Source organism: Amblyraja radiata, chromosome 3 (genome assembly GCF_010909765.2).
Source record: "Amblyraja radiata isolate CabotCenter1 chromosome 3, sAmbRad1.1.pri, whole genome shotgun sequence".
NCBI classification, from domain to species: Eukaryota; Metazoa; Chordata; class Chondrichthyes; order Rajiformes; family Rajidae; genus Amblyraja; species Amblyraja radiata.
Window position 1 is genome coordinate 66024720 of NC_045958.1, and position 13179 is coordinate 66037898.

At 43.8% G+C, this 13179-nt stretch overlaps 1 protein-coding gene across 4 annotated transcripts in view; it reads left to right on the plus strand.

The window, feature by feature from the left end:
- The window catches only part of ric1 (RIC1 homolog, RAB6A GEF complex partner 1), a 131773-nt gene that overhangs the window by 111326 nt on the left and 7268 nt on the right, over positions 1-13179 (plus strand). For 2 of the 4 annotated variants that reach the window (XM_033017955.1, XM_033017958.1), the window contains exons 21-23: positions 4271-4407; positions 5622-5907; positions 11544-11736. In XM_033017955.1, the coding sequence (XP_032873846.1) occupies positions 4271-4407; positions 5622-5907; positions 11544-11736 (616 nt within the window). Of the gene's footprint in view, positions 1-4270; positions 4408-5621; positions 5909-11543; positions 11737-13179 lie in introns of all 4 variants that reach the window. The other 2 variants (XM_033017956.1, XM_033017957.1) reach the window with 2 other exon arrangements.

Sequence of the window (13179 nt, forward strand, 5' to 3'; positions counted from 1 at the left end):
TGGATTGTTTTGTTAACTAAAAGATTCCCAAGGGATATTCGAGCTTCACTCACCCTAGCAACTGAAGAGTATTACATTACCGTCTTAAGTTTTGTTGAGAGTGGAAATATTTTGGAGATTCAAGAGGTGAGCTATTCTCAGCAGTAAACCTTGCCTCTTACCTTCCATTGATTCCACAATATTTATGTGATTTGATCCAGCTACATTTCTGGCCATCAATGATTCAAAATGTTGTTAGTGGGGGATTTGGTTCTGATGAAATAATTGAATGTCATGATTGAATTGAATTGAATCCTTTATTTGTCATTCAGACCTTTCGGTCTGAACGAAATGTCGTTGCCTGCAGCCATACATGTAATAATAAACAACACACAATAAACACAAATTAACATCCACCACAGTGAGTTCACCAAGCACCTCCTCACTGTGATGGAGGCAAAAAGTCTTAGGGTTACTGTCTCTTCCCTCCTCTTCTCCCTCTGCGCTGAGGCGATACCCCACCGGGCGATGGTAAGTCAGTCCCGCGGTTCAAGCTCCGCGGTCCGGGGGTGGTCGAAGCTGCCGCCCTCCAGTCCAGCGGATGCAGCTGTTGCCACGGGAGCTCCGGAAAACAGGCACCAGCCTGTGACCTGCGAGCTCCCGACGATGTCGTCCACTGGCCCGCGGCCGAGCCCCGGATTCAGGTCGCCGCCGCCTCAGCCACCGGAGCACCGTCTCCGCCCTGCACCGCTCACACGGGAGCGTCTCAGCCCCGCACCGGGCCGCCCACACGGGAGCGCCTTCCAGCCGGGAGCCGGGCCGCCCACACGGGAGCGCCTTCCAGCCGGGAGCCGGGCCGCCCACACGGGAGCGCCTTCCAGCCGGGAGCCGGGCAGCCCACACGGGAGCGCCTTCCAGCCGGGAGCCGGGCCGCCCACACGGGAGCGCCTTCCAGCCGGGAGCCGGGCCGCCCTCACAGGAGTGTCTCAGCCCCGCGCCGTCCGCCCTCATCGGAGCGCCGAGTCGTGCCGCTGCCCGAACGCCGCCGCAGCTCGAAGACGGCCAGCCTCGCGTTGGTAAGTCCTGGCTGGCTCTACCTCCGGAGCCTCGAGGTCGGTCGCAGGTTGGAGGCCGCCAGCTCCGCCATTAGGCCTCAGCTCAGACGGGGGAAGAGAAGGGGATACGACAAGAAAGTCGCATTCCCCCGAAGGGAGAGACAGAAAGCCCTGTTTAACCCCCCCCCCCCCCCCACACATAACACAACCTAATAACCAAAAGTATAACTGTACAAGACAAAAAAAAACAACACAAAAAAAGTAAAAATAGACAGACTGCAGGCGAGCCGCAGCCGTTTCACAGCGCCGCCACTTCCGGAGAGAACGAGGAAGATGATTGAGATGGTTAGATACTTTTGTTGAGATGGTGAGATCAGTGCTTGGCATATATATGGCAGAAATGTTGCATGTTAAAAGATCAATCCTGATTCTTGTCCAGGTCTTCATATATGTAAGTGTAAACTGAGAAATTTATGACGAATTACAGTGCCCTCCATAATGTTTGGGACAAAGACCCATCATTTATTTATTTGCCTCTGTATTCCTCAATTTGAGATTTGTAATAGAAAAAATCACATGTGGTTAAAGTGCAAGTAGTCATGTTTAGTATTTTGTTGCATATCCTTTGCATGCAATGACTGTTTGAAGTCTGTGATTCATGGACATCACCAGTTGCTGAGTGTCTCCTCTGGTGATGCTCTGCCAGGCTTGTGTTGCAGCCATCTTTAGCTTATGCTTGATTTGGGGGCTAATCCCCTTCAGTTTTCTCTTCAGCATATAAAAGGCATGCTCAATTGGGTTCAGATCGGGTGATTGATTTGGCCACTCAAGAATTGACCATTGTTTAGCTTTGAAAAACTCCTTTGTTGCTTTAGCAGTATGTTTGGGATCATTGTCTTGCTCTAGAATGCACCGCCAGCCAATGAATTTTGAGGCATTTGTTTGAGCTTGAGCAGATGGGATGTGTCTATACACTTCTGATTTCATTATGCTACTACCATCAGCAGTTGTAACATCAAAGCAGATAAGTGAGCCAGTACCTTCAGCAGCCATATATGCCCAGGCCATAACACCCCCACCACTGTGTTTCACAGATGTGGTGGTATGCTTTGTACCTTAGGCAGTTCCTTCTCTCCTCCATACTTTTCTCTTGCCGTCACTCTTCGTCACATCAGTCCACAAGACCTTTTTCCAGAACTGTGGTTGCTCTTGTAAGTACTTCTTGGCAAACTGTAACCTGGCCATCCTATTTTTGCAGCTAACCAGTGATTTGCATCTTGCAGTGTAGCCTCTGTATTTCTGTTCATGAAGTCTTCTGCGGACAGTGGTTTTTGGTTTTAGCGCATGAAAGAATAACAAAATTGCTCATGAGAAGTTTCCTTAAGCTTACCGGACGTCTGTTAATCAAACTAAATCTGTTAATAGTGGAATTCTCTTAAAACATCCTACCTGACCTGACTCCTGAAGAGTGTTTCTGATCTGTCAGACAGGTGTTTGGGGATTTTTCTTTATTATAGAGAGAATTCCTCTGTCATCAGCTGTGGAGATCTTCCTTGGCCTGCCAGTCCCTTTGCGATTACTAAGCTCACCAGTGCTCTCTTTCTTCTTAATGATGTTCCAAACAGTTGATTTTGGTAAGCTTACAGTTTGGCTAAGATGTCTCTAACAGTTTTATTCCTGTTTCTCAGTCTCATAATGACTTATTTGACTTTCATTAGCACAACTTTGGTCCTCATATTGATAAACAGCAATAAAAGTTTCCAAACGTGATGGAAAGACTGGAGGAAAGACTAGGTGCTGAGAGCTCTCTTATACCTGCATTAAGGAGGCAATTAAACACACCTGAGCAATTACAAACACCTGTGAAGCCATGTGTCCCAAACATTATGGTGCCCTGAAATGGGGGGACTATGTATAAACACAGCTGTAATTTCTACATGGTGAAACCAAAATGTATAAAAATACCCTTTAATAAAATCTGACAATGTGCACTTTAACCATGTGAGGCAAATAAATAAATGATGGGCCTTTGGCCCAAACATTATGGAGGGTACTGAAATGAAACTGGACAGTCATCAGTTGTAGCCAAATAGAAACATGAAAATAGGTGCAGGAGTAGGCCCTTCGAGCCAGCACCGCCATTCAATATGATCATGGCTGATCATCCAAGATCAGTACCCCGTTCCGGCTTTTTCCCCATATCCCTTGATTCCCGTAGCCCGAAGAGCTAAATCTAACCCTCTTGAAAACATCCAGTGAATTGACCACCACTGCCTTCTGTGACAGAGAATTCCACAGATTCACAACTCTGGGTAATAATGGGGCATGCTCATTAATGAAAATGGTTGGTCTTGGACACCACAGAAGACTGTCCTTATGATTAAACGATTGACCTCCAACAAACACTAATCTTCGGAATGTATTAAGATGTTGCTTTTTGCATCATTTTTTTAACATGAGTTCTTCTGTTATTTTGTGGTCTTTACAGTTTCAATTCCAAATGTATATAATTGACAAAATATTTTTTCCATAATTCAGTATTGAGCTCAGCTTACAGAAATAAACTTAAACTTTGCTTTATAAATTGGACATACCTTTAAAAGCCATCTGTCTAGTTTCTCTATTTTTCATGTGTGCTATTTAAACATTAGAGTATTGGGATTCTGGAGAAGTTTGGAACATGCAGATTAAGATGAACTTCACCCAGAATGAACAATCTTGCAATCAACATTGTGAATTAAATGTATTTGTTCTTATTTTACAAACATAAAACCACACTCTAATATAAACCTGAACCGTCGATCAGTCTTTCGTCCATCTTTACGCTGTAATGTTACAGGATGAAAATTGTTGGTTGTGTCTAATCTTCACGTAGTGTGGTTGATATGATTACTACTGCAAAATCAGTGAATAACCAAAACACACAGTACTAGTTGTAACTAGTTGAGGATTTAATTATTTATGTGGTCGGTTATTGAGAGAATTAGCTGATGAAACCTGAGGCATTCCTGAAGAACATTAGATGACTGAGCTGTCGGCTGTTGTGACTACTCTTACTGCAAATTTCATTGCTCATAGACGGTGCATTATCTAACTTTACCTTCACTTCGAAATTAATTTCAGGATTCTTCTAATGCTCGACCAGATAGTTTTCTGTTTGTTCCCAGGTGGTGTAAGGGAATAGAAAATATCTTGAATGTTTTTGAGTTAATGTATTGACTTTTGTTTCATCATAGGAACCTAGCTCAACTGGTGGTTTTGAGTTCTTCAAACATAGGAGCATTAGTTTTTCACAGTCAACAGAGGGGCTCAGTACTGGTAAATTTAACCTCCAGAAGACACTAAGCATGCCTTCAGGGCCCTCGGCCAAAAGGTAATTATACTCTTTCATTTTCCAACGAGATTTTTGAAGTGTTCAGATTGAAGTGTTTACGAATGATCGTAAATCATTCCTAGTTATTTGCCACTAATAAATTATACTGACCTACAAAATACAAAGAGAAATTAAATATTCATCAAAATTGTCAGATTTATTGGCAAAAATTGCCACAGTGAAACAAACTCATAAAAGATCAGTATTGATGTTACTTTGAACCACATTTCCTGGTTATCTGAAGAGAACATACATTAAATATTAGCAGTAGAAGTACGGAGAAGTTGAGAAAACTTTTTAAAAGTTCCCTGTGTTACATTATGTAAGTAGTTTTCCAAGTGTGGAATTATTTTAGATGTTCTAAGTCACATTTAATGTTTTTGGCCCACTGCTCCCAAGTTTGGACTAAAGGGCCTGTCCCACTTAGGCGACTTTTTAGGCATGTTCGCTGGTGGTCTCTGGTGAGTCTCCTTCATGGTCGCGAGAAGTTCCCGCATTCTGGTAACTAGTCGCGGCCTCAGTATGGTTGCCACAAATTTTTCAACATGTTGGTTGCCATGGAGAAAATCGATAATCCTGTGGTCGTAGGTGCAGTTGTAGTGGGGTCGCCATGTAGTTATGGGTAGTCGAGGTAGTCGTAGGTAGTTTTAGTTAATCGCCTTTGCTGACCGGGCATTTTCATTGGCTCATTGGGGGAAAAAAAACGTTTTCAGAACCAAAGAAACCGGTAATGTTAAATGCCCACCAAACTTCACAGCTGTGTATCTCTGGCTTATTAAAAGTTGTCTGGCTTCTTAAAAGTGTCTCCACGCCTTCTCCCCAATCTCCCCACCCTTTTCCCCCCTTCTGATTCCATGCTGTATCTCAAAGCTAAACTAAATAATCGTAAACACGAATTTTCCTCCTCCCACGTAATAACAAGCACATTAATAATAAAAAAAACACAGATACTGCTCTAAATGGTTGGACATAATCTGCATGCAAAGAAACATGCTACCTGACTACTGAATATTTCCAGCAGTTTATGTTCATCAGATTTCCAGGTTTTGCTGGGGGGTGCTTTGCTTTATATTAATAAACTAACCTACACTTCCTGTTGACATTCATTAATAGAGGATTTAAAAAGGTTGCAGGAATGTGATTTAGAAAATAAGTGCAATAATTCCAAGCAACCCACTGGTGAAAAATACTATTACTTTATATTTTTTCTTCAGGTGGAGTAAAGATGTTGATAGCGCTGAGAATATGTACATAGATGAAATGCTTTGGCGTCATGCACGAAGACTTTTGGAGGAGATGAGATTAAAAGATCTGAGCAGTTTTGCGGCACAGTTAGGGTTTGAGCTCATTGGGTGGCTCTGTAAAGAAAGGACTCGAGCAGCACGAGTTGAAGACTTTGTAAAGGCTTTAAAAAGACTTCATAAGGACTTCCTTTGGCCGTTTCCTGTTATTCCTTCCTGCTCCTTTGTAAACTCACCGTTCAAAAATGGTAAATACAAAGGTAATATAATTATTATTTCAGCCTGCATTTTAGAAAGATGCTTGTTATTTTATGTGTGAATGAATCACAGAATTTTCAGAATTATGCAACGTGCAAACACTAATGTGGTATTGTCAACTTTTAAAATGTTAGGGAAGATTTCATACCCACAGTGTAAAATTCTTTGAAGCTGTCAACCAAATGCAGCTTTTTCCTAGTGATTTTTCATATTTACTATAGACATTTAAGTTTGGTGTAGCTTTCAGAAGCCTACTTTATTTGTGTTCATGCAAAATAAATGATTGTTTGCGACTTTGCTGTGTTTCCTGCCCCCCTCATCTGAAGGGAATGACTCTTGCTAAAATAATGTACCATGAGTGCCTGGAGCCTCTGATAGCTCATCCAACACATGACCAATAAACCAGAAATAAACTATTGAATGAGGAAAGGTCCTGTGATCTTCTCCACACTCTGATCCAATAATTCCTGCAATACAACAGCGTAGCTTTTGAATGACTGGGGGAAAAGGAAATCTCCTGTATGGTGGGAGTGGGGATGAGTGGGTGCGATAGTGGGAGAAATTGGTCCACACTGGGCCAAGGAGGCCCAGGAAAACAAAGGTGGTGAGAAAAGGATAGCGTGTTACCTAAAATTGGAGAATTAATTGTTCATACTGCTGGTTTGTAAGCTACCCAAGCAGATGTGAAGTGCTATTTCTTCCGTTTGCCTCACTATGACAATGGCAAAGGCCCAGGACAGAAAGGTCGATATGGAAATGGGAAGAAGGGTTAAAATGGTCAGCAACTAGTAGATCCAGCAAGTGGACCAAGTGCAACTGTTCGGCGAAATAGTCACTTAGTCCACACTTAGTCCCTGCGGTGCTGGGACCGCAGCTATTTACAATATACATCAATGATTTGGATGAAGGGATTCAAAGTAACATTAGCAAATTTGCAGATGGCACAAAGCTGGGTGGCAGTGTGAACTGTGAGGAGGATGCTGTGAGAATGCAGGGTGACTTGGACAGGTTGGGGGAGTGGGCAGATGCATGGCAGATTAAGTTTAATGCGGATAAATGTGAGGATATCCACTTTGGTAGCACAAACAGGAAGGCAGATTACTATCTAAATGGCGTCTAGTTGGGAAAAGGGGAAGTACAATGGGATCTGGGGGACCTTGTACATCAGTCTATGAAAGTAAGCATGCAGGTACAGCAGGCAGTGAAGAAAGTGAATGGCATGTTGGCCTTTATAACAAGAGGAATCGAATATAGGAGCAAAGAGGTCCGTCTGCAGTTGTACAGAGCCCTAGTGATACCACACCTGGAGTATTGTGTGCAGTTTTGGTCCCCTAATTTGAGGAAGGACATTCTTGCCATTGAGAGAGTGCAGCGTAAGTTTACAAGGTTAATTCCCGGGATGGCGGGACTGTCATATACTTGGAGAATGGAGCAGCTGGGCTTGTACACTCTGGAGTTTAGAATGATGAGAGGGGATCTCATTGAAACATATAAGATTGTTAAGGGCTTGGACACGCTAGAGGCAGGAAACATGTTCCCGATGTTGGGGGAGTCCAGAACCAGGGTCCACAGTTTAAGAATAAGGAGTAAGCCATTTAGAACGGAGACGAGGCAACACTTTTTCTCACAGTGTGGTGAGTCTGTGGAATTCTCTGCCTCAGAGGGTGGTGGAGGCAGGTTCTCTGGATGCTTTCAAGAGAGAGCTAGATAGGGCTCTTAAAAATAGCGGAGTTAGGGAATATGGGGAGAAGGCAGGGACGGGGTACTGATTGGGGATGATCAGCCATGATCACATTGAATGGCGATGCTGGCTTGAAGGGCCGAATGGCCTTCTCCTGCACCTATTGTCTATTGTCTATCTGTAATGTCATTGTGGTAATGTACCTATAAAGCTACAAAAAGTATACTCTGGAATTTAGAAGTATGAAAGGGGATCTTATTGAAACATATAAGATTATTAAGGGTTTGGACACACTAGAGGCAGGAAACGTGTTCCCGATGTTGGGGGAGTCCAGAACCATTGGCCACAGTTTAAGAATAAGGAATAAGCCATTTAGAATGGAGACGAGGAAACACTTTTTCTCAATGAGAGTGGTGAGTCTGTGGAATTCTCTGCCTCAGAGGGCGGTGGAGGCAGGTTCTCTGGATGCTTTCAAGAGAGAGCTAGATAGGGCTCTTAAAATAGCGGAGTCAGGGGATATGGGGAGAAGGCAGGAACGGGGTACTGATTGGGGATGATCACATTGAATGGCTCGAAGGGCCAAATGGCCTACTCCTGCACCTATTGTCTATTGTCTATTTGGTCTCGCCAATATAAAAGAGGCCACATCGGGAGCAGTCAGTGCAGTGCATATGAACCTGTCTCACTTGGAAGGACTGCTGGGGTCCCTGGATGGATGTGAGAGAGGAGGTATAGGTACAGCTGTCACATCTGCTGCGGTTGGAGGCAAAAGTTCCCTGGGAGGGGGCGTTTTGGATGGCAAGGGATTATTGAACCTAGGGGTTGCGGAGAGAGTGGACTGTGCGGAAAGTAAAAAGGAGTGGGGATGGGATGATTTGACAAGTGGTGGGATTGCGAAGCTTAGTTCTCTAATTTTTGTTTTAGGTTTTTATATTTTCTTTATGTTTTTCACTCATTGAATTTAAGTGTCATCAATGAGGCCACAATATCTAAACTTGCCCCAAGAAGATGGTGGTGGACTTCAGGAAGTATTGCATCTTCTGAGATGTTGATGCTTCCACAGCAGTGGCCCTTCAGCCCCTTGTCAGTGCTGCGCATCAGAAATCCAAGCTTGTCCAAATCCTACTGTCATTTATTTTTTCCACATTCCCATCGACTGCCCCAGAATCTACTAGTCATCTCCACATGAAAGAAAATGTACAGTCTTACCAACGTGCACATCTTTGGGATGAGGAAGGAAATTGGAACACCAATGTGTGTGAGGAGAGGTTACAGAAAAACTTTGCAAAGTCCTCATAGACAGCATTGGACAGCACGGATGAACTTGAATCACTGGAGCTGTGAGGAAGCAGCTCTACCAGCTGTGTCACTGTGCTGCCCTTAATATTGTGTAGGAAAGTATTGCACAGAATATAGTTCCACAATACTCGCCCCTTGTAAGGGAATGGTGATGTATATCCAAGTTGTAATCATGCACTTCCCTAATGTTGATGCGATTTTTAGAAACATAGAAACATAGGCAGTCGGTGCAGGAGGAGGCCATTCGGCCCTTCGAGGCAATTGTGATCACGGCTGATCGTCCCCAATCAATAACCCGTGCCTGCCTTCTCCCCATATCCCTTGCTTCCACTAGCCCCTAGAGCTCTATCTAACTCTCTCTTAAATCCATCCAGTGACTTGGCCTCCACTTCCCTCTGTGGCAGGGAATTCCACAAATTCACAACTCTCTGGGTGAAAAAGTTTTTTCTCACCTCAGTTCTTGACTCGCCCAACATTGGGAACATTTTTCCTGCATCCAGCTTGTCCAGTCCTTTTATAATTTTATATGTTTCTATAAGATTCCCGCTCATCCTTCTAAACTCCAGTGAATACAAGCCTAGTCTTTTCAATCTTTCCTCATATGACAGTCCCGCCATCCCAGGGATCAATCTCGTGAACCTACGCAGCACCTCAATCACAAGGATGCCTTCCTACTGATATCTATTGCAAAACTGGTAAATATAAATACACGCAGCAGGATTTATTTAGTCCCATAAAGAGCAACAGTGGGAACAGGTTATGAAAGGGTACCGTGTATATTTATACACTCCTTGTACACTTAAAAAAAAATTTATATTCTTCTACATTGTTCTGGAAAAATGTCAAACAAAATAACCCTACAAATATGCCTTCCTACTGATATCCACTTCCCTCTGTGGCAGGGAAAGGTTGAACAAGTTAGGGCTTTATTCTTTGGAGCGCAGAAGGTTAAGGGGGGGACTTGATAGAGGTTTTTAAAATGATGAGAGGGATAGACAGAGTTGACGTGGAAAAGCTTTTCCCACTGAGAGTAGGGAAGATTCAAACAAGGGGACATGACTTGAGAATTAAGGGACTGAAGTTTAGGGGTAACATGAGGGGGAACTTCTTTACGCAGAGAGTGGTAGCTCTGTGGAATGAGCTTCCAGTGAAGGTGGTGGAGGCAGGTTCGTTTTTATCATTTAAAAATAAATTGGATAGTTATATGGATGGGAAAGGAATGGAGGGTTATGGTCTGAGCGCAGGTATATGGGACTAGGGGAGACTATGTGTTCGGCACGGACTAGAGGGGTCGAGATGGCCTGTTTCCGTGCTGTAATTGTTATATGGTTATTATAAATAGATATCAGGGTAATGTGCTTTCACTGTGACAGATTCATGCCGTAAATAATTAGTAATTATAATAAGTTGGGGTTTACAATTCTCAAGTGTTGAAAAGCACAGATGTTTTAATCAAAGGTAGACAAAAATGCTGGAGAAACTCAGCGGGTGAGGCAGCATCTATGGAGTGAAGGAAATAGGTGACGTTTCGGGTCGAGACCCTTATTCAGACTGATGTGGGGGGGGGCGGGAAGAAGAAAGGAAGAGGCGAAGACAGTGGGCTGTGGGAGAGCTGGGAAGGGGAGGGGAAAGGAGAAAGCAGGGACTACCTAAAATTGGAGGTCAATGTTCATACCGCTGGGGTGTAAATTACCCAAGCGAAATATGAGGTGCTGCTCCTCCAATTTACGGTGTGCCTCACTCTGGCCATGGAGGAGGCCCAGGACAGAAAGGTCAGATTCGGAATGGGAGGTGGAGTTGAAGTGCTGAGCCATCGGGAGATCAGGTTGGTTATTGCAAACTGAGCGGAGGTGTTGGGCGATGCGATCGCCAAGCCTACGCTTGGTCTCATCGATGTAGAGCAGCTGACATCTAGAGCAGCGGATGCAATAGATGAGGTTGGAGGAGTTTTACAACCTGGAAAGACTGCTTGGGTCCTTGGATGGAGTCAAGGGGGGAGGTAAAGCGACAAGTGTAGCATTTCTTGCGGTTGCAAGGGAAAGTGCCAGGAGAGGGGGTGGTTTGGGTGGGAAGTGATGAATTGACCAGGAAGTTACAGAGGGAGCGGTCTCTGCGGAAAGCCAAAAGGGGAAGAGATGGGAAGATGTGGCCAGTGGTGGGATCCCGTTGGTCATGGCGAAAATGACGGAGGATTATTTGTTGTGACGGCTGGTAGGGTGGAAGGTGAGGAGAGGGGGGGACTCTGCCCTTGTTACGAATGGGGGGATGGGGAGTGAGAGCAGAGTTACGGGGTATAGAAGAGACCCTGGTGAGAGCCTCATCTATAGTAGAAGAAGGGAACCCCTGTTCCTTAAAGAATGAGGACATCTCCGATGCCCTGGTTTGGAACACCTCATCCTGGGTGCAGATGCAGCGTAGTAGGAGGAATTGGGAGTAGGGGATGGAGTCCTTACAGGAAGCAGGGTGGGAAGAAGTGTAGTCCAGATAGCCATGGGAGTCGGTGGGTTTATAGTAGATGTCGGTCAGTACTCTGTCACCTGCGATGGAGATAGTGAGGTCTTTATGTGACAGCTGGTAAGGTGATGTTTTAATCAACGTACTTTAAATAACAAATAAAATGTACTTATGAACATAAATACCATTTATTTTGATTTTCTGCAGTTGGAGATCAGTTTCTTAAGTCACAGTCAATGGAGACATTTGCAAACAGTGAGTTGGAGAGTGGAATCATAAACGCACGTGGTAGTCACATCTGCCTTGGTCTAAATACTGCCCATGGAGAGATGGATTCTGGCTCCTTCCAGGGACCTCAGATGCAGGATGCAATTTTGTCACCATTGCTTTCTAAAGGTAAGTTTTTGTTTGTTGCCACTATGAAAATGTTATTTTGGTCCACAGACAATGCCTTCAAAAGACGAATTAAGCCTGATGCCCAGACATAAAACTGACACAGTAAGACATTTACTAATAAAAGCAGAAGAGAAACAAAAACATCAATGGCAAAAAATAGGGCAGCTAAATCATTGGGACAAAATAAAATCAGGTTGGCTATCTAGTGATAATGTGGGGAAGGATTAAACTGTATACATTTTCTACGCTGGAAATGTTGCACTGGTAGCTATAATAAACATGTCGTATAAAAGTGGAATTGGCAACTTTCCCAGGGTCACTGTTGCAGAAGTTAGATCTGCCTTCCTGATGGTGAGTCCACGGAAAGCAACTAACCCGGATGGAGTGAGTGGAGAATCAGTGAGGATCAATGACAAAATTACTTTTGAACATGTTATTCTCACCCAAACCTAAACAGAACACAACAAGCTCATCCACCTCCACTTCTACCGTCTTAATTCTGTCTAATTCTGGTCGCCCTGCCATAGGAAGAATATCATTAAGCTGGGAAGAGTGCAGAAAAGATTCACCACAATGTTAGCAGAACAGGAGGCTGCGTTGCGGGGAACATTGCATTATAAGGAGTGGCTGGGACTTTATTCACTGAAGCATGTGAGGCCGAGGGTAATATTATAGAGGTATAGATAAGGTGATTGGTCAGTCTTTTTCTGGAGCAGATTGAAGGTGAGAGAGGAATGATTTAAGAGACTTGAAGAGTGATTTATTCGCAAAGGGTTGTACATATAAGGAACAAATTGCCAGAGGCAGCTCAAGGGGCGGATATAGATAAAGATGTTTAAAAAATATTTAGGAAATGTAGGAAAGGGTGTTTGGAGGGATATGGGCATAATGGGACTAGCTCAATTTATAAACCTGGTTGTGGACGAATTGGGCCATGCTGTAAGACTTTTTGAAAGTTCCTTGGATGTGATTGTCATCTTCGGATTCAATTACTGCAGTGTTTTTCCAACTGGCTATCCTTCCTCCGCACATTAAATTTCTGTCCATCAAAACAACCACCTCCATCTTAAATGTTTTCATGTCCTGCTCAACTTTTGCTCCTATCATTAATTGATACCTCCGATTCTTACACCTTAATTGTCATGTTATCAATCATCTCCTTTCTTCCTAGTGCTTTAACTTTTTTTAATCAACAATTGTTCTTTCCCCCACCTCAACCACCAGCCCTCTAAGTCTTACAGTATGTTTAAGAAGGAACTGCAGATGATGAAAAATCGAAGATAGACAAAAATGCTGGAGAAACTCAGCGGGTGAGGCAGCATCTATGGAGCGAAGGAAATGGGCAACGTTTCGGGTCGAAACCCTTCTTCATACTCATTCAGTCTTACAGCATGATAGTTTGATTCTATTCTCTTTGACTTTTCCCGTCCATATATTTGGGCT